This window comes from Ictidomys tridecemlineatus, chromosome 10 (assembly GCF_052094955.1).
Source record: "Ictidomys tridecemlineatus isolate mIctTri1 chromosome 10, mIctTri1.hap1, whole genome shotgun sequence".
Taxonomy (NCBI): Eukaryota; Metazoa; Chordata; class Mammalia; order Rodentia; family Sciuridae; genus Ictidomys; species Ictidomys tridecemlineatus.
This window is the reverse complement of record NC_135486.1, coordinates 30419033-30440424: the sequence shown is the minus strand read 5'-3', so window position 1 is coordinate 30440424 and position 21392 is coordinate 30419033. Positions and strand designations below refer to the sequence as shown.

The 21392-nt window shown below is 44.3% G+C and overlaps 1 protein-coding gene across 1 annotated transcript; it reads right to left on the bottom strand.

Annotated features, from left to right (window-relative positions):
• Window positions 1-628: 628 nt before the first annotated feature.
• Rnpep (arginyl aminopeptidase) lies at window positions 629-20856 on the bottom strand. The gene is made up of 11 exons (XM_005330346.5): window positions 20255-20856; window positions 16343-16483; window positions 15624-15772; window positions 11591-11707; window positions 10705-10940; window positions 7362-7475; window positions 6137-6249; window positions 5877-5985; window positions 4176-4400; window positions 2393-2535; window positions 629-1093 (listed from the first exon to the last, which is right to left on the bottom strand). Exons 1-11 carry the CDS (start codon window positions 20696-20698, stop codon window positions 935-937), a joined length of 1950 nt encoding a protein of 649 aa, XP_005330403.1. The 5' UTR covers window positions 20699-20856; the 3' UTR covers window positions 629-934.
• Between the last annotated feature and the right edge of the window lie 536 nt (window positions 20857-21392).

Below are 21392 nucleotides of genomic sequence, written 5' to 3'. Positions count from 1 at the left end.
AAAGGTAATCTAAATATAATTTTTCTTTCAATCCTCCTCTCACCTCACTCTCAAACCCAAGTTACTCACTGCTTAGCCTACAATGAAGCCAAGAAGTCAGAATTTAGTACCAAGTTTTGGTTTTGGAATGCTGGGGATAGAACCCAGGGCGTTGCACATGCTAGGCAAGGTTCTACCTCCCCGAGTCCAAGTGCCAAGTTTTGAACAGATTCGACCCATCACCACACCATTAAAATATAGTTATCGAAGAGCACAGGCAGGTGAGGCCCCGCAAAGGGCAGGGACAGGAAGGAAGGGGAGAGAGAGAGAGCACTAGATCAAACTTGAGTTTAAGAGGTGGAGGAGGAGAGCACTGGACTGAGGCTGCAGCTAGGGAACTGGGCTTCGCTCCCTCCCACAGAGCAGGATGGAAGGCTCTTCATCCCCATGCTGTCCCTGCAACAGCCCTGCCATGTGGCCAATCATTTTTTCATTGGCCTGTGTGGGCCCCACTCCTCAGTCTGGCAGTTCCCTAAAGACAGGGAGACAATGTCCCCCGCTGGCCCCGCAGTGATGTTCTCTTATCACTCACATTGCGAAGGTACACCTTGTAGAAGAAATTAACAGTTACTCAGTGAATCACTCCAACTTACCTTTTTGCTTAAAAACATTTATTTAAAAAAAGAAAGAAAAAAGAAAGGAAAACCTCTCTGCTTCTCCCCAGAAACTTAAGTGGGAAGGCAGGAGAAGACCGACTGCCCCCACCAATGCCAGCAGCCTGTATGGAGAGGAGCTCCTGCCAGAGCACAGGCCCAAAGTGACAGATACCTAAGGTCAGAAAAAAGATCATCCCGAGGGGACCAAAACTTCAGGATGTTGACTGGAAAACTAGAATTTGAGAACAATTATTCTGAAAGCCTGGGCAGTCCAAAGAGACAGGCCATGCACATGACCTCTAACTGCCCTTGGGCTCCAGGATTTGCTGGACGTAGTTGACAACATTGCTGTGGAGCTGGGAGGCAGTGGACGCAAAAGTCTCCTTGGCGAGGGTCTGGGCCACTTCACTGCCACTCATCATGGCGTGGTACAGCGGAAGGGTATACTTCTGCTTCCCCTGCAGAAACACATGCACGGGCTCTGAGCAGCTTGCTGTTGTCTTCCCAGCCCTCTTCCCCTGGAAGCAGTCTAACAGGGATCATGGTCAAGTGCCAAGAGGGATGTGGGACCAGAGTTGAAATAGAGAGCTTCCCAGTCAGAGGTGCTCTGATTCTGGCATCTTCTCAGGTGGCAAAGATCCATGGAGATAAATCTCAACATGTATCCAAAGCCAGGATAACATAGGGACCCCTACATCCACAGAACAAATGAGATGGGTTAACACAAAGGGATTGCCAACTTTTGGAGAGCTGGAGGTGGTCAGCTACCAAAGTAGTGACAGACATCAAAGGCGGCAGCACAGGGCTGGGGTGGGGCTCAGTGGTAAAGCATCCCTGGGCTCAATCCCTAGTACCATTAAAAAAGAAATAACTGGGCTGGGTTGTGGCTCAGTGGTACAGCGCTTGCCTAACACGTGTGAGGCCCTGAGTTTGATCCTCAGCACCACATAAACATAAATAAATAAAGGTACTGTATCTATCTACAACTAAAAGATTTTATATATATATATATATATATATATATATATATATATATATATATATTAAAGACTGTAGCACATAAAACTCAGGACCACATAAGGTCAACTACAATCAAGCAAAAGAAAACCCCTAAGTCAAATTTGCATAACTGTCTACCTCAGAAGAAGTGGTCAGAGGGCTCAGAACACCCCCAACAGACATGCAGCTCCTGCTTCATGCAGATCAGAGAAGCTGAGCATTGCTTTGTATCCAACCCACTCTTCCCTGCTCTGCAATCAATGACATTCAGTTCCTGGGGAAAGCCCCACCCTTACCCAGGAGGCAGATTTCATAGCTGATGGACAATCTTTCTGTCCATTCTAATCCCAAGTCCTGCAGCTTTCCCATGAGGCAGGGATCTATATAATCTAGCCTTTGCTCACCTTGCTTGTCCTCTGGCCCTCTCTCATTCTCCCCATGACCAGAACCATGCTATGTGTTACCCTCCTTACCAGTTTTGAGTGAGGGTTAGCTGACTACCTTTTATCCCTCAAGCTTCTACCAGATTATCTGCAAAAAACCCCCTAAGCTTGCAGGCTTTCTCTTTCCCTAGGACGATGTTTCCAGCGGCCACATTATCAACACAATGAGGAGTAAGATCCTCTGGAGGTCCCAGGCCCCTCATCCTCTGTAGCTCTGAGCTCAGACCATAAGACACTTTGCCCACAGGATGACTTCAAGTATGGTAGGTAGACCACATCCCACCTTCATGGGACAGGGAGGTGGGGGTCACCCACCTGGCTCTGCAGGAACTCTTTCACTTTCCAGAAATCCTCCTGATGGTCGTTCTTAAGTACAATTTGACCCCATCGTAGCCGCAGCTCTGCATTCCGGGCATTTGAGACCTTCGGGTATGCCTCTCCAAGTTTCTTCACATTCCCTAGAAAAGAGAAAGAAATGGATTGTTTTGTTTTTTTGGTACCAGGGATTGAACCCTGGGTGCTTAACCCTGAGTCACATCCTGAACCTTTTTTTTTGTATTTTACTTAAAGACAGGGTCTCACTCAGTTGCTTAGGGCATCGCTCAGTTGCTGAGGCTGGCTTTAAACTCGATCCTCCTATCTCAGCCTCCAGAGCTGCCGGGATGACAGGCATGTGCCTCCATACCCAATGGTATGCGTTGTTAATGACCAGCAGGGGAAGCCAAGAAGCCCCATTCTCAGGGACACTAAGTGCTTGCCTACTTTTTGCTTAAAAACTACTTTTTAAGTAATAAAACATAAAGTAATAAAACTTAAGTGGTGGCCACAACCACCCACTGTATCATTCATTCTTATGCTCCGGAATGGTAATATTCTATTATCACAGTTACTTGAACTTCTTTTTTTTTTTTTTTCCATTTTTTTGTAGTTGTAAATGGATAGCATGCCTTTATTTTATTACCTCATGCATGCTAGGCAAGCGCTCTACCACTGAGCCAGAGCCCCAGCCCAGTTACCTGAACTTCTAAGGCTCTGCTGTCCAATGTGCCTTACTGTCCAGTCACCTAACCCCAAACTAGTAATATGGGTGCAGGTCACAGACATGCTCTTTTCCTGTAATCATCCTATTTTCCTTTATGGATTATAACACATGTATACCCCCTAAATATGCTTCCCCACTTTTTTCCTACCATTAACCTGATCAATTCATCTGAACTTTACCTGCATCCCCCCAATATTGGAGACTAAACCCAGCATCACTTTACCACTGAGCTACACCCTAAGCCCTCTTTATTTTTAATTTTGAATTAGGGTTTCAATAAATTGCTGAGGTTGACCCTGAACTTATGCTCCTCCTTGCCTCAATCTCTTGAGTAGCTGAGATTACAGCCAAGCACCATTATGCTTTAGCTTTTTCTCACCCCTTGGTGAATATTATCTCTCTTTCTTTCTTTCTTTTTTTTTTTTCTTTTTCTTTTTGGTACCAGGCCACCAAGCCTGGGGAGCCTTTTTAATTTTTATTTTTTATTTAGAGACAGGGTCTTGCTAAATTGCTTAGGGCTGCCCTAAATTGCTGAGGCTGGCTTTGAACTCATGACCCTCCTGCCTCAGTCTCCCAAACTGCTAGGATTACAGGCATGCACCACCACACCCAGTGGTGAATATCATTTCGATCAAGCAGCAAGCATTAATGGCTAAAAGCTTTGGATGACTGTATTCAAATTCCAGTCCATTTATTGGCTGTATGAACGATGTGTGCCTCAAGTTCATTTTGTTACATAGGGATTAAAATCACAATTCCTCCTTCACAGACTAGTTGTAAGGATTAAGCCACCTCACAGATATGCAGAGCCTAAAAAAGTGGCCTGCAGCGCCTGAAGCATTGAGGAATGCCAGGCTTACTCTACTCCCCATGGCACCAGGGACTGTATTCTTCTGATGACAGGTTTCTCATGAAATACTTGCCTCCCTGATGTATCTGGCACTGCCTTGGGCCAAGATCTCAACTCCTCCTGACTCTCCTTCTGGACCAGGTTAAAAGCTGTTACCCAAGGAGACTTGATTCAGCATATTGAAGAAATAACCCACTTATTCTTACCAGGAGGGAGAGGGGATTTCTGGAGGATCTTATCTAGGAAGTAGATCAGCTGGTAGGTCTTCCAGGAAGAGATGGCCACAGCCTCAATGGCTGGCATGTTTAGCTCCTCAGTCACCCACAGCTGGGCCAGTTCTTCAGCTGGCTTCATGAGTGAGTCCCCAGGAGAGAGATCAGGAAGGTAGGGGGGCCAGCCAGGAGTATTCAGCCATCGATCAAACTCAAAACCTGTTGAACAAAAGGAGAGAAGATACCATCAGAATACTCTGGCCAGGTCAAGGTCAATTTTCCCAAGCAACTCCTAGAGACCTCAAGCCCTGCCTCTCTTCAACCCAAACTCCTTCTCCAGTACTTAATGTCACTTTCCCAAACAACAATTTGTCCAGCAAGGTTGCAGTTAGGTGATACCTGGAGAATATCATAGTAAGGCTGGACTGTGACTATTTCTTCTGTGAAAGTGTTCTGTGCATTTGTTTTTCAGTACTAGGGATTGGACACAGGAGCACTCTGTGAGCTCATCTCCATTCTATCTTTTATTTTGAGACAGGGTCTTGCTAAGTTGCTGAGGCTTGTTTTCAATTTGAGATTCTTGCTGCCTCAGCCTCTTGAGTGGCTGGGATTCTGGCAGTGAAAGTCTTTTGTTGTTTTGCTCTATAATTAACCTTATGTTGTCAGATGCTTTCCTAGCTGTATTCTTCTCTTGATCACTGCAACAGCACCGTGCTTAAACACCAGGGCTCCAAAACAGGGCTCCCTGGGTTACTGTCCCAACTCTTCCCTTAACTAGCTGGGAGACCACAGGCACATTACTTCATGTCTTGGCGCCTCAGTTTTATCTGTAAAACGGTGGTGACAGGCCCTACCTTGTTTGACAGCTGTGAAGATTAAATGAGCAAATACACATTAAAAGCTTAGCACACTGCCTGGTGCATAGTAAGCACTCAGGAATTGTCACCTAGTGATAGCTACAGAATCTCATGACCTTCAAATGCAGGCCTCTGTCTAGAGAGGAGGTGCTACCCAGGGCCTGACCAATCCAGCTGTCATAGGAGACTGACGTTAGCAGGCCCAAGAGAGTGACTCAGAGTTCACAGCAGGACCAGGGGGTGTGTCTAATGAACTATCTCACCCATAACAGGACATTCTCTCCTCTCTGAGGAGGCAGAACCTCCCAAGCAGATCAGCAGGACAGCTGCTGGCATTTTCCTTTGCTCAGAGGGCCATAGAAGGCCAAACCATGAAGTTAAGGCAGGGGCTGCCCCTGTCCTGCCCTGAGACTGTTCATATGGGCAGTGGCAGCAACTCTCTGGGGAGAGAGAAGGGAATGATCATGTATGTTCAGGTGTGAGGAAAACAAGACACAGAGGGAAGAGTAGAGAAGCAAAATAGTTGAAAACGAGGCCAAGTGGAATTGAGAGAAATCTTTTACAGTGGAATTGAGAGAGGTCTTTTTGCAGTCATTGCTAGTTCTGAGCTCAGGGCCTGGCACACACTAAGCATGTGCTCTCCCATTGAGCTGCATCTTACATCCAAGAGAATCACTTTTGTGGAACAGAGCTGGGACCTGGGCTTGCTCCCCACAAAGGGCCACTTATCAGATAACTTTTATCCACTGCCTTCCCACCCACCTTGGTCTTCCAAACATAAACTAGATATAACTCTCCATTATCTCCTAGAAGCCTGTGAGCCAGTTCCTCCACTTACCTGGGATGGAATCTACTCTCTTCTTCTTCAGCTCAGGGAAATATTCCAAGTAGAATTCCAGAAAGTCATCAGCTAAGATACTTTGGAATTTAAACTCATCCACATAGGCCTGTGGGAAGGGAGGTGCCTTTTAGCTTCTCTGGATGGCTTGGGCCTTCTCCAACCCCTTACCTCTTATGCCCTCTGCCTCTACCCTTGCATTCCTCCCAGCTTCTTTATCTGTTCCTTGTCCTTCTCCCCTCATTGAAAGTTGACTATACCTTGAGAAACTTGTCAAACTGATCCTGATCACCCACCAAGTGGGCCAAGTATGAGACAAAGCAGAAACCTTTCTCGTAGGGTGTCTCATTGTAGGTATCGTCTGGGTCAACACCTAGCAGAGGAGAAAGCAGACAGGATTTGAGCATCTATAATCTATTCCCCTCACTGTCCCCATTGCTCCAAATTCAAAGACTACTGTTGCAAAACATCAAACCACTTCCCCAGGGACAGGAAGACCAAGGTTTCTAGATCCATTCTGGCCTCTCCCAAAGCACTTCAAAGGAGATCTTAGAGGGTCAGAAACTATGGACTTAAGAAGAGGCAAAGGAAACCAGCCACCCAGAGGAACTGACACATTTCCTTGTTCCTGAGGTATGCTTTGCTTGGGCAGGAACCATCGATTCTTAGGATGGAACATGGAAACATGGAGCGCAGTCTTTTCCAGCCATATTGGTCACCACCTACCTACTCAACCTCCCCTCCCAGAATGCATCGTTTTCACAAATGTTCTAGACTAAAACTAATTTACCAATGTACAAGAAGTTCATTTCCATAGTTGGAGGGACCAAGGAACATGAGCTTCAGCTGAACAAAATGGTTTTACATTAGTCACCCATGGAACATTAAAAAAAAAAAAAAAGTAAAAGCCTCTGAACCTAAAAATGATTAGGTTCATGACCTTGGACAAGCCACTGAACTTGTCTAATTTGTCTAATGTTTCTCTGTTTACAAAAAAAAAAAAAAAAGGCTGTGTTCTATAGAATTCACAGGTGGCGCACGCCTCTAATCCCAAAGGCTCTGGAGACTGACGCAGGAGGATCACGAGTTCAAAGCCAGCCTCAGCAATCTAGGATAGCCCTAAGCAACTTAGTAAGACCCTTTCTCAAAATAAAAAGGATTGGGGATGTGGATCAGTGGTTAAGCACTCCTAGGTTAGATCCCTGGTACTTAAAAAAAAAGAAAAGAAAAGAAAGAAAGAAAAAAGAATAAGAAAACACCTCATAAAACAGCACGGACCTGTGAACTGCGCAGGGCTGGCCTGAACTCCAACCAGGCTGAAACGGTTGGGTTGTCAGTCTAGTGGCCAGGGACAGCTAGAAAGTACTCTGGAGGCTCCTCCCTCCCAAAAAAGCGATTCTAAGTGCACAATGATCAACATGAAATTCTAGCTTGGGGATACAGTGCAATTCAGGGGAGAGGGGAAGGCTGAGCAAGCTCCCAGACCTGGTTCAATCTTCACTCGCAGCTTGTTGAGCGGGTTTTCCTCTCCGGTGATGTCCATGTGCTGCCGCAGCAAAGCTCGCCCAGTAGCAGCTTCCAAACAGGTATAAGCAGCCCCTGGAATGGACAAAAATGGACAAATTTTTTGAAACCCAAAAGCTGGTCACCACTTCCAAGCGTATTTTCCTGGAGAAAGCACTGTGCTGCCCCCTTGTGGCGTGAATCCTAATAAGGTCCCTTCCTGGAGTTAGAAGGTAAATAGGGTCGCAGAGAACGTGACTCAGCTCTGAGCTCCCTGTTGCTCCAGGCTATAAGGACTAGGCTAATTAAGTTGTAGGTTTCTCCCAGGAGGACTGGGAGAACCACACCTTCTTCCTGACAGTTACCTTTTCCTATCAATCTATTTTCATTTTTAGATAGCAATTGGATCTTCTATGAAAATTTAAATATTTTTCGTTTGTTTGTCAAACAAGAGAAACAGTCACAAGATTTTTAAAGATCTCTGGGCTGGGAATGTAGCTGAGTGGTACAGCTCATGCACAGCATGTGCAAGGACATGGGCTTGATGTTCCACAAAAACAAAGCAAAATAATCCTAGGGACTTAGGAGGCTGAGGCAGAAGGATGGTAAGCTAGAGCCCAGTCTCAGCAAATTAGCAAGACCTTATCAAAATAAAAAATAAGAAGGACTGGGGATGTGGTTCAGAAGTAAAGTGCCCTTGGGTTCAATCCCCAATACACCCCCCCACACACACACACACACAAATTCTTTTAAAAATCTCTAACTCTCCTTATGGCTTTAAACATAACTGAGAGCCTAGTATAGTGGTGTACACCTATAATGCCAAGTACTTGGGACGCTAAGGCAGGAAAGTTGTAAGTTCAAGGCTGGCCTCAGCAATTTAGCTAAGATCCTGACTCAGAACAAAAATAAAAAAGGGCTGGGGATGTAGCTCAGTGTTACAATACCTGCGTAGGTTCAAGTGAACCCTGGGTTAAATCCCCAGTACCATAAAAACAAATGAAACAACACAAAAACGCTGAAGGAGTGGTGGAGAGGAGGGGACTGAGTGTTTCAATCAGCCAGCTCTGCCATTTACTAGGTACTCTGACTGGAAGCCTCTCTTAGCCTAGGTCTCTTCCTCTAAACAATGGGAAAGTATCATTTCCCTTAGGATTCTTAGAGGCTGATTAAGACATTCATAAACAGGCTTTTACTCTATCTACTCTGAATTGAAGTATAAATTTGTACTAACTTTCTGGGAGGTTAGGGACAATATGTACTAAAAAGTCTCTAAAATGTTCAAAACCAAGTGGTGCCTAGTAGTGCACATCTACATGTAATGCCAGCCACTCAAGAAGCTGAGGCAGGAGAATTCCAAGTTCAAGGCCAACCCAAACACTTTACCAAGACACTGTCTCAAAACAAAAATAAAAAAGGGCTGAGGATGTAGCGCAATGGTAGAGTGCTTGGTTGGCAAACAGGAGTCCCTGGGTTCAATCCCCAGTACTTCCCAGCACACACACACACACACACACACACACACACACACAGACACACACAGATTTCAGATCCAGAATTACATTTCTATGAATTTATCCTTATTGAAGTTGTATTAGATGTGCATCAACATTTCTACAATAATTTCCACAATATTTCAGTGGAGAGCTGGGGATATAGTTCAGCACCAGCACTTGCCAAGCATGCCCAAGGCCCTGGGTTTGATCCCCAGCACCACTAAAAACATATTTATAAAAATGTCAATAGATGTTATATAAACAATGGAATTTTAACAAGCAATTAAAAGAGAATAAAATCATGGCATTTGCAGGTAAATGGATGGCACTGGAGAAGATAATGCTAAGTGAAGTTAGCCAATCCCAAAAAAAACAAATGCCGATGATGTTTTCTCTGATATAAGGAGGCTGACTCATAGTGAGGTAGAGAGGGGGAGCATGGGAGGAATGTCCTCATTTGGATAATGAGAATATCATTATCCAAAGTACATGTATGAAGACATGAATTGGTGTCAACATACTTTATATATAACCAGAGATACGAAAAATTGTGCTGTACATGTGTAATAAGAATTGTAATGCATTCCACTGTCATTTATTTTTTTAAAAATTTAAAAAAAGAAATACAAAAAAATAAATAAATAATGAAGCATTTTTTAAAAATATCAATAGATAGGAATAACTTACCTAACAAGTGGAGATTGATAAATCATGAAACATCCACACTATACAGCCATGTGTGTATACATATATTTATATATTATACACACATGTATACACATACACACAGGCCTTCTGCATGCTAGGCAAGTACTATACTTCTAGGCTATATCCCTAGGCCCTTGGACAAAATTTAATGACTTAACAAGCTTTTAAGACTCTTTTAAATTTTAAGTTTAAATAGCAAGACAGCTGTAAAACCATGGAGAGTTTGATAACTCATACACACATACTACATATATACACATAAAAACAATTTGAAAGAATATACATTCATTAATCTTGAATAATGAGATTATAATTTTTTCTTCCTTTTTGTGTTTTTCCACATATACCAAATAGTTCTTCTTTTTGAGACAAAATCTCGCTAAGTTGCCCAGGGTAGCTTAAAACTTGTGGCCTGTGTCAGCCTCCTGAGTCACTGGGATTATAGGTGTGCTCCACTGCACACGGCAAATTATGGTTTCTTTCCTCCACTCTCCCCAGTACTGGGGATTGAACCGGGGCACTCCATCACTTAGCTACATTCCTAGCCCTTTTCATGTTTTTTATTTTGTGACTGAGTCTAAGTTACCCACGCTGGTCTTGAATTTGTAATCCTCCTGCCTCAGCCTCCTGAATAGCTAGAATTATAGGTGTGCATCACCATACCTGGCAAATTATTTTTTGCAAGGCATCCAGGACAAAGTTGGCATAAAGGTGATTAAGATAATGATGACAATGATTTTATGATTCATTCACAACTTAGCCAGCCACCTGGATGATCAACCCTGGGCAACTCTCCTTCAGGGGTTGCCTGGCTCAGGGAGGAGTGTGCCTGGTGTGTGGCTGCAGCTTAGATGGGGGAACTTTCATTGTGAGTTCACCTGTTAGTCCATTCGGTCAGTATAAACCACGGCTGCCACTGTCTCTGTGGCAGGCAGTGGAGCAGGGATTACCTACTTTAAATACAATGTTTATCCACTAGCCCTATATCATCTTTCACCTGAATTTTCTGCACTGTGCCCTCCTCTCCACGCCCACCTGTATCCTAAACCCCCAAAGGAGACAGCATTGGCCTCACAGTGGGGAATGGGGGCAGATTGCCTGGGGGGAGGGTGGCACCTTACCAAACAGGATGGTGGAGATCCTCCTCTGGGCATACATGGTGAAGCCTTCGTTAAGCCAGAACTCCCCCCAGTTGGCATTAGTGACCAGGTTCCCAAACCAACTGTGGGAGATCTCATGAATGATGACGTCAGCCAAGGAGCGGTCCCCTGCTAGTAGGCAGGGGGTGACGAAGGTCAGACAAGGGTTCTCCATTCCTCCAAATGGAAAGGATGGTGGCATGAAGAGCAAGTCATACCTGCCAAAAAACTGAAAGGTCACAGAGACGTCCTGGCTTCCTGCAACACATCTTACTTCCCTGAAGTGGCCTTCCCATCTCGCTGTAAGCCTTAAGGGTTGCGGTCGCTAGACAGGCAGAGCGCGATCTCAGGCAGAAATGAAGTCCAGCTCCTCAGTCTTCTCCAGAGGGCAGGGCTCCCGTGTCCTCGGCCTCCCCTTTCCTAGGGCTCCAAATCTCTCTCCTCCAAAGCATGGGGTGAACATACTCCTGGCCCTGTCACACTCAGCTCACACCCTCACTCCTCTAGGAGGCCAACTTGCAGTCTCAAATACCAGTGAATATCTAAGAAGCCTGTAGTCTAAAGATGTAAAAGGACAAAATGGCCAGTGGATAACTTCCCACCAGGATCAAAGGCCCTAGCTGAGTCTCCCCGTCTCTAACATGGCAGCAGATTTTTACCATCTAAGATCCTTCCCTCCTGGAGTCCCCTCCTCAGCCACTCCCAGGGGCCTGGCTCACCCCTTTCTCTTCTCTACCTCCTCTCCTTCACTTCTAGGATCAAGGAAACCTTGCTCTAGGAGACACAAGGAAGGGAAGTAGCCCCAGAAGGCAGAATGGAAAGCAAAGACTCAGTTTGACAAAACACACTTGTCAGTGTGATACCACACCTTCCCCAAACATAGGGTCCAAAAAGCTTCTCTCCTGTAGCCAAGAATTCTTCTATCACTCCGTCGTATTCCTCCTTGGCAGCGTCAATCAGGCAGGGTTCTGCCCACACCCGGCTCCTTAACGGTAAGAACACAGAAAAAGCAGAGGGTGTGTTGACACTCCTACAGAGACCAAGCCTTAAACCACCTGTAAAAACCAGTGTTGGTCCATATCTGAGTCAAATAAATGTGACCGTGTGGTCAGCCACAGAGTCAGAAGATGCAAGATCAGATCACCTGCACCTACTGCCTTGAGGTAATGGGAGGTAACCTGCAGTGCTGAAGTCTGTGGCTTCAACACTGTGATCTTGCAAAAGTTATTTGACCCCCCTGAGCCTCAGTTTTCTTGATCATCTATAAGAGATGAAGATTAGCTAAAGCAGCATACAAGCTGGACACAGTGGCCTATAATCCCAGCTACTCAGAAGGCTGAGGAAGGAGGATCACAAGTTCAAAGCCAGCCAAAGAGAATCTGGCAAGATCCTATCTCAAAATTAAAAATAAATAAATAAATAAAAAGGGCTGGGAGTATAGTTTGGTATTAGAGGGTCCTGGGTTCAATACCCAATGTGGGAGGGGGGAGGGAAGCAAAGCATGTGGGGCTGGGGTTGTGGCTCAGCGGTAGAGAGCTTGCCTCACATGTGTGAGGCCTTGGGTTCAATCCTCAGCACCACATAGAAATAAATAAATAAATAAATAAAGGTATTGTGTCCAACTACAACTAAAAAAAATAAATATTTTTTTTTAAAAAAAAAGCAAAGCATGGGCTGGAGATGTGGCTCAAGTGGTAGTGCGCTCGCCTGGCATGCGTGCGGCCTGGGTTCGATCCTCAGCACCACATACCAACAAAGATGTTGTGTCCGCCGAGAACTAAAAAATAATAAATATTTTTTTTAAAAAAATTCTCTCTCTCTCTCTCTCTCTCCTCTCTCACTCTCTCTTTAAAAAAAAAAAAAAGCAAAGCATGAGAAAGGTCTTCATACAGTGACATACAAATGTTAAGTTTCCTTTTTCCTATTTACAGGACAGATGAAGAAACGGTTCTTTTTTGTTTTAGTGCTACTGGGGATTGAACTCTGGGGCCTCCTCCACTGGGTTATATTCCCAGATCTTTTTATTTTTAAATTTTGAGATAGGGTCTTGCTAAATTGCTGAGGTTGGCCTCCAATTATGATCCTACTGCCTCAGCCTCCAGACTGGCTGGGATTACAGGCGTGCACTAGCAGGCTAAGAAAGAATTCTAATAATAGCATCTTTGGAAATGAAAGAAACCTTAAGAGATAAATTTATTAACGTTAATATAAAGTTGCTATTGTCCTAGGTGCGATAATGGTATGGTGCCTTTATTCTTCACAATTAAGGAAGAATGGTTTTACTCTTAACAGAGGCACTCTAATTTACTTTAAATGGTCTACAACAAATGAAAACAAACCCACACAGAAATAAAACTGATAATGACAAAATGAATGAGCATACAGATATTTAGTGCCTCATCCTTTCAATTTTCTGTACATTTAAAATTTTCATAATAAAAAATAGGAAAATAAAAGGAAAAGGCCAAGGCTGAGAGGTGACTGTCAGCACAAGACCATTTACTGAACCCAGGAAGAAGCTGACTCGAGAATCCAGGGCTCCTGTGCAAGTCAGTGTCCTAGAGCCTTGGTCTGCCTAGCTACAAACCAGACACGATAAGACCGTCCCCATGGAATCTGGGTGAGCACTACAAGAAGTCATGCACAAAAGGCCTTCTGGGGTATATCACCAACCCCTTTCTGGCTAGGACTCTCTTCCCAAGGTAACAAGACTGGGGACAGGTGGCACATTTTGCTAGACCTTCACATTTAATGTACTCCACGAGACCTTAAGATGTGACCCATGAGGCAGGGAGCATGCATCTGAGAAGGGAAGGAAAAAGTCACCACCAGAAGTTAAATAGATTCTGTCACCTAGTTTGATATACTGGTTGTAATTTTCTTACAAAGCTTCAAAAGATAAATAAAACGTTATCATTCCGTATGTTTAGAATTTGTTTTTCTCTCATTGCCCATTAATAGTTCACATTCAGCTAGGCACAGTGACACATGCCTGTAATCCCAGCTACCCAGGAGGTTGGGGCAAGAGTTCAAGGCCAGCCTTTGCAATTTTTCAACTCTGTAGAATGTTCTTGGGTTCAATCATTAAGTACCAAAAAACAACAAAAACAACAACAAAAAAAAACACCTCACACTTTTATTAATAGAAACTTAGTAAGGGTAAATACATTCTCAAAATGACATTCCTTTATTTATTTATTTATTTCCCTGTCTATTGCAAAGATGACATCCCTTAGGTTATCTTTTCTTTTTATCCCTTAGGTTATCTACGGCACTGCCTATTAGGAAGAGGATAAGACCTTGTCTTTTAAGGCTGACATTGTTTTGAGTGTGTTTATTAGAAGCAGACACCAACAGAATCCTATCTATTATTCCACCCGATACCCATGAGCCTGGCAGTGTTACCATGCCCAGTTACAAAGTCTGAGGCTTGTCATCACAATCTTGTTGAGGACACCACCACCTCCAGGAACTGAGAGCAGGGCCAGAGATAAAAAGCAGCAGCAGAGCTAGCAAAGGGCCTCAGCTTTGCAGTTCAATCTTTGATCCCGTCACAGCAAGAGCAAGCTGCTGTGGTAGATGATATAACATCCAGAAAACCTATACTCCTGGTAAAATTTCTTGTTTCAAGAAACCTTACAAAATCTGTCTCCACCAAATCCATTTAATTTCACGGAGGCATTGTGTCACCCTAAGTTTAGATACATGCATCTGCAGCAGTAGAGACCCCTCCCTCTCTAGAAGGAAATAATGAAATCAAAATTGTGTATTTTTAGGAATAAAGTGTTAAAGAAAAATGAGAAGATTTGATACAAAAATTATTTTTTTTTAATTACTACAGTAGCAGGATGCAGTGACACAACACACATCCATAATCTCAGCATCTAGGGAGGTTGAGGCAGAAGGATCATGAGTTCAAGGCCAGCAACTTAGCAAGGCAACTTAGCAAGGCCCTCAACAACTTAACAAGACCCTGCCTCAAAAAAAATAAAAAATAAAAAAGGGCTAGAGATGTGGCTTAGTGGTTGAGTGCCCCTTGGTTCAATTTCTGGTACCAAAAAAAAAAAAAAAAATTACTATAGTAGCTGGGCACTGTGACACAGGTCTGTAATCCCAGTGACTCAGGAAGCTGAGACACAAAGATTGCAAGTTAGAGGCCAACATTGAGAACCTGTCTAAAAATAAAAATTAAATTAAAACGACTGGGAGTAGCTCAGTGGTAGTGTGCCCTTTCCTAGTACTGCCAACAAATAGTGAATATAGTTGCTAGAAGACATTTAGAATTTAAAGACACTATTAAAGATTAATCTTCTAGCCTGACATGGAGGCGCATGCCTATAATTCCAGTGGCTTGGGAGGATGACAGGAGGATGGCGAGTTCAACGCCAGCCTCAGTAATGGCAAGACACTAAGCAACTCAGTGAGACCCTGTCTCTAAATAAAATGCAAAATAGGGCTAGGGATGTGGCTCAGTGGCCAAGTGCCCCTGAGTTCAATCCCTGCTACCAAAAAAACAAACAAACAAAAACAACAACAAAAAAAATAGGGCTGGGAATATGGCTCAGTAGTTGAGTGCCCCTGAATTCAATCCCCAGTACCAAAAAAAAAAAAAAAAAATCAATCTTCTAAAACTGTCACCTAAGTCTCAACATGACTCTAAAATGCAGCCTAGGACAACTGTTACTGCTAAGCAGGACTGTGATCTCATTCCAGACAGCAGGTTTAGAAGTAGAGAAAAGGGTGCCTCCCCCAGCTGTACTCTGCTTCTCCACTGCAGAAGGCTCTAGACGTAGATATAGGATCCCATGCTGTCCCAAGAACCATCCCAGTGGTACACTGGTCAGAGTCCTCCTTGACTCCAAGATCAAACCAACCTTGCCTGTAGCGTCTTTGTCTCCTACCTGGGTCCAACTTCAGCTGAAACCAGATCTCCGATGGCCAAAGCTATCAGATAGGAGGGGACAGGCTGACACATCTGGAAGAAGAACTTATTTGGACCTCTCTTCTCCCAGGTACTTGCACTCATCACAGCTGTGAAGCCATCTGGGACCTGGCAACAGAAAAAGCTTATAGGGCCAACCCAGAGTCTCCTGTGACTAGCTTGAAGAATAGTGTGTCCAGCGACCTGCATGGTGATACTAATGACCTAGAATCCATTTTAGAGAACACAAAGGCTTCAAGAAAGTAAACCTGTGCTAAATTTATGGGATTTAGAAAGCTATATAAAACTTCTGTAGGTAGAAGAGTTAAAGAGGATTCAATCTTTCAGAAGTACTACTGGATGGATAATAATTTGTCAACTAAAATGTAATCTGAAAGGTCTGAAATTATACATATATATACATATGTGTGTGTGTGTGTGTGTGTGTGTGTGTGTATATATATATATATATATATATATATATATATATATATTTTTTTTTTTTTTTTTTTTTTTTTTTTTAAACAGAGAGATCTCACTATGTTGCCCAGGCTGGCTTCTGCTTTGAACTCCAGTGTTCAAGCAATCCTCCTACCTCAGCCTCCCAAGTAGCTGCAACTACAGGTGCACATCACCATGCCAGGCTGAAATTATTTTCTGGTCCCTGAGGGCAGGTGCACCTAACCTTAATCTCCTTACCTCAACAAGAGCTGAATATTTGCATTTCACTGCAGGAGTGTCGAAGCAAGGGAAGAAAGCCCGATTTAGAACAGCTTGACCCTGGGTATAGACAAAAGGCTTCTTCTTTCCTGCTGTCTGCTCAGGAGACAACCAGCAAACCTAAAGGAACAGAAAAGCATTTTGGAACTGACATCCCTCAGAGGAACTCAGTCCAGCCAGACAAAAGAGCTGGCTGGCATGGGAAAATCTCAGGGAATTCTTCCAAGTAATTCAGGAGGCAAGAAGATTGTACATTTGAGGTCAGCCTTAGCAAGATCCAGACCAGCCTAGACAAATAAGTGAGAACTGGTCCCAATATTTAAAAAGGGGAAGGGGACAGGGCTGAGGATATAGCTCACCCCTGGGTTCAATCTCCAGTACACACATAAAAAAAAACCCTCAGGTAATTCTTAAAATCCTTCTGCCAGTTGATTGGGCTCTGACTGGAAAGTTCTCTTCTACTATGTATTTACTCTCTCCTAAAATCCACACCATGGTATGACATCCTCTTCACAGGGCAGAACTACCACAAAGGATTCATTTCTTATTGCATCCCGGGGGTCATCTCAGGAATCCTATACCTAGCCCCTGATCCTGTCACTTTGTCTTCTTCCTGTGTTCTTCTTACTGTAGTAGTCAACACTGAAGCAACTGTATTGGGACTTGTCATGACACGGGAAAGCAGAACCAAACTATGAATCTATGAATCGGTGATTAACATGTGCTCTCTATTGCTGAAGCTTATCTTTTCAGCATAAATATATTTTATAAATTTTATATTGTATGCATTGGTTGTATGATATTATTATTATTATTATTTTGAGATGAACTCTTGCTATGTCCCCAGGCTGGCCTTGAACTCCTGGAGTCAAGCAATTCTCCTGCCATAACTTCCCAAGTGCCAGGACTAAAAGTATGCACCACAGTGCCTGATGACTATTGCGAGACAAGCACTCTACCGCTGAACTACATCCTCAGCCCCTTTTTAAAACTGTGAGACAGGGTCTGGCTACAGTGTCTAAGTAGGCCTCAAATTTGTGACCCTTCTGCCTCAACCCCTGCAAGTAGCTGGGATTACAGGCCTACACCACTGTAACCAGCACTCTTGATTGTTTTCTGTTAGCTCTTAAACCAAGGAGAAATCTGAATAATGATAAACCTAATTTCTGCCCACAGTAAAAGGTCACTTACAACATAGATATATCTGGGTGGGTGGGAGGGAATGTACAGCCATCCCACTCCTGCTTGTCTTGGCAGTAGGCTTTGCTACAGAGTGGTAGGAGACAGGCCTGGGCAGGTATAATGAATGGTTTCAAATACAGAAGCATTTGAAACCTATTTTCAAGAAAGCCACATTGGGATGTCAGATTTTTTTCTCTGCTTGAGTTTTTATTTGTAAATGTGAAAAATTTAGTCTCCTTCTAACAAACACAGTATAGTATGGAAGTGGGGAGGTAACTTTGCAGTAGAGAAAACTGAGATATACTACTTCAGCTATGCAACGGAGGTCAACATCAATAGTCAGAAATCATGGCAGTACTATGCAACCTCAATATGATGTGAGGAAACAGCATCTTACCTATGTGAATTTCTGCTCAAAAACTCATGATCCTAATTTAATCATGAGAAAAACATCAGATAAATTCCAGTGGAGGGTCACTCTATAATATATCTGACCAACACTCCTCCAAACTGTCAAGGACATAAAAAACAAAGTTTGAAAAACTGTCCAGTGCCAAGAAAGATGTAAGGCTACACACCAGCTAACTATATGCGGTGTTCTGGATGGTGTTCCTAGAAGAGAAAAAGAAATTAAGAACTAAGGAGGGCTGGGGGTATAGCTCAGTTGGTAGAGTGCTTGCCTTGCCCTGGGTTCAATCCCCAGCACCACCAAAAAAAAAAAAAAATGAACTAAGGAAATGGAAAAAAACTATAGTTAATAATAATAATATACCAGTATTGGCTCATTAATTTTATCAGAAATGTCATACAAATGTAAAATGCTAATAGGAGAAATTGTGTGTATCGATGGGAACTCTGTACTATCTGCTCATTTTTTCTGTTTTAATCTATTTTTTAAAATAAAGTATATTAATTAAAAGATGAGTTAGCAATAAGAGTAAATACTCCTAAGAGTACTCACTATGTACCAGGTACTATACTGGTCTCTTATATAAAGACATCTCACTTAACTTTGTGAAGCAATTAGACTAGAGCCTGGCACATCTTAATAAGTACTGGCCATCATCCTCTTCTCCAAAATTCCTTTTTTATCATCTGCATGAGTTTTGGGGGTTTCTTTTTCTTTCTTTCTTTCTTTTTTTTTTTTTTTTGGTGACAGGGTCTTGCAATATTACACAGGATGAAAGGGTGACCTCAAACTTTCAATGCTCTTGCCTCGGCCCTCACTAATCAATGGTATTTCAGGCATGTTCCACTGTGCTGAGTTTTTGTTGTTGTTTTTTGTTTTTTTGGGTTTTTTGGCAATGGAATGAAGAAACCTAGCAGTTCATATATTATATAAAGTCATAAAGTCAGGGAGAGGGTCCTGGGGTGATTAATATGAGAACCTTCATCAGAATGATAGTGAGGATCAGAGGGGAAGGAATACATACAAGTGCCGTTAATGCAGAACTTCACAGTGCAAAGGATAGCTCCTTGTAAAGCACAGACCTCTGCCATTATGTCTTAAATGAAATTCAATTCTGCCACTTTTAGTAGGCAAATTCAGGAGGGTTTAATTTTTCCATTCATCCTGTTTAATTTTTTGTTCCTGCCAAAAAGCAAGGAACCAGGATATAACAGAGGAACCAAAGACACTAAATAAAGGTTACATTTCTCCACAGGGCACTGGGGTTTTCTTTCTCCTTCTAGGCTAGTTTGCATCAAGTGCTTTGGACTTTCATTTTTCAAACAAGTCCTATCACAAGATTAATTTTTTTCCTCCAGTTTTTAACCACAAGAACAGAACTTCTCTTTGGGCCAGTTCTAAGAGCAAAGGGGAACTGCTAGCTAGATGAATAAGTTTCAACTGCCCACTGTAAAACTTGTAACCCACCCTCAAAAATAACTAGCAGCCACAGCCTAAGGCCACCAAGGAATACCTGACTAAAAAAAAGGTACACCACATAACCTTCCATCCTCATATTTCCAATATTTGCTCCCCAAAATATAAGATTTGCGAGTCAACCAACAGTGAGAAGTCCAAGTTATTATAAAGCCTAGAACATTCTAATCCCACTTCTCACTTTCACTCAAACTCTTCTGTTAATCAAATCCAGAACTACGTAGGAGGAAACAAAACTAATTATCTGGGCTTCAAGCTTGTTCAGCCTGTGGAACTAGAAGAGCACACAGAATAAAGGACAGAGTCAGCATCTGGCTAACTAACCAGCACTGTCCAGGGTCCCATAACACAGAAATAAAGTCCCTAGCTGACAATAGGACATAAATCCAAAAGTCCTATAACAGCATTAAGTTCGGTGTATGAACAGTTCGTTATCCAGAAAGGCACATGGAATACTGGATGTGGGGTATGTGATGAGAGGGAATGTGGGGTGATCTAGACAAGCCTCTACCGGGCCAGGGAGGAGAGACAGGAAGGATAGTAGAAAGGCCAAGCGTAGTACACAGTGGCTGCAGACTCCAGGAGAGGAAAACCTGGGTCCAGGGAGTTCAGAGGGAACTGATGGTCACTAGGGGAACTGGGGGAGCTCCAGAGTAGCGCTGTGAAGCAATTAGACTACAGCCAACTTAACCAACTTATCTCTTCCTTTCCCCTCCCTTGGGTTTGCGTGAGTGTCTCCAGGCGCGGCTCCGAGGCCGGAAGAGCGGCAGGAAGACACCGGGCAAGGCCAGGGACCAGGGCTGGACACCGGGGGGCGCACTCACCCCGGGTCCCTCTCCGACGCGGTAGGTGAGCACCACCTGGAAGCGCTCGGCCGTGTGGCAGGGCTGCGGGAAGTCCAAGCACAGGGCTTGGCCGTAATGTGAAAAGGGCAGCGTGTGGAAGGGCACGGGTTCCGTGGGCAGCTCCTCCGATTCGGGCCGCTCTCGCCGCAGCATTGCCGCCGTCACTTCGAGGCAGGGGTGCGAGTCGAGCCGCAGCTCGGTGGCGCCCTCCGGAAGGAGGCAGCGCAGATCCAGGATCGCAGTGCCATTCAGCCCCCGGCTCCCCGGGCCCGGCCCCGGCGGCCCGAACTCTACCCGCAGGTCCAGGTGTAAGTGTAGTATCTCGAAGGCCCGGAAACTGGAGGCCGAGGCCACGTCCACTGCCTGGGCCGAGTGCAGCGGCCGCCGAGCTGCGCCGCCGGCCGGAGGCCCACAGCTAGCCATGGCCCAGTAGCGCCGTTGCTCGTTGCTCGACCGCGGGCAAAGCCGGCCGGCTCCGCTGGGGTCACGGGAAGGCACGCCTCGTGGCGACGCGCCGCCGCAGGCCACGCCCCCGCCCCTGTCACGCCCCCTGGATCCGGCCGGGCCACGCCCTCTCCATGCTCCTCATAGCCCACTCTAATAGCTTCACGCAGAGGCTTCAGCATTCTGGAAGGGAGTGGTGGGACCAACTTATCCCACTGGAATGTTACAGTTGTCCGCGGGAGACACCTGTCTCTGCTGACACTTCCTGGTTCCTCATTTTCCACACAGGCAGTGGGATATGGGGACAGAGTCCTGGGTTTAAGGTCTAGTTCAAAATCTCATGCTGTGTGCTTGCTCAGCCAGTTATTAGGACTATGTGTGTCACCTTGGGGAAATTGTCCACGAAAGGTAAATCTTTCCGAATGTCTTTCTGTCTGCATCTGTAAAATAGGAGTCAGAATAGCTTTCTATTTCACGAGGTAGTGGTGAGAACTCAATCAGGCAAGGCATCCAATACATTTGGTACAAACAGCAAACATCTATATAGCTGCAAGGAATTTCACAAAAGATCAAGGTTCGTCCCCTAGAGACATCAAGCACGCCTATCTCTCAGTCGTTGTGCAAAGGACAAGGAACCAGCACCGCACAGTTTGATGCTTGACTGTCCATTAAG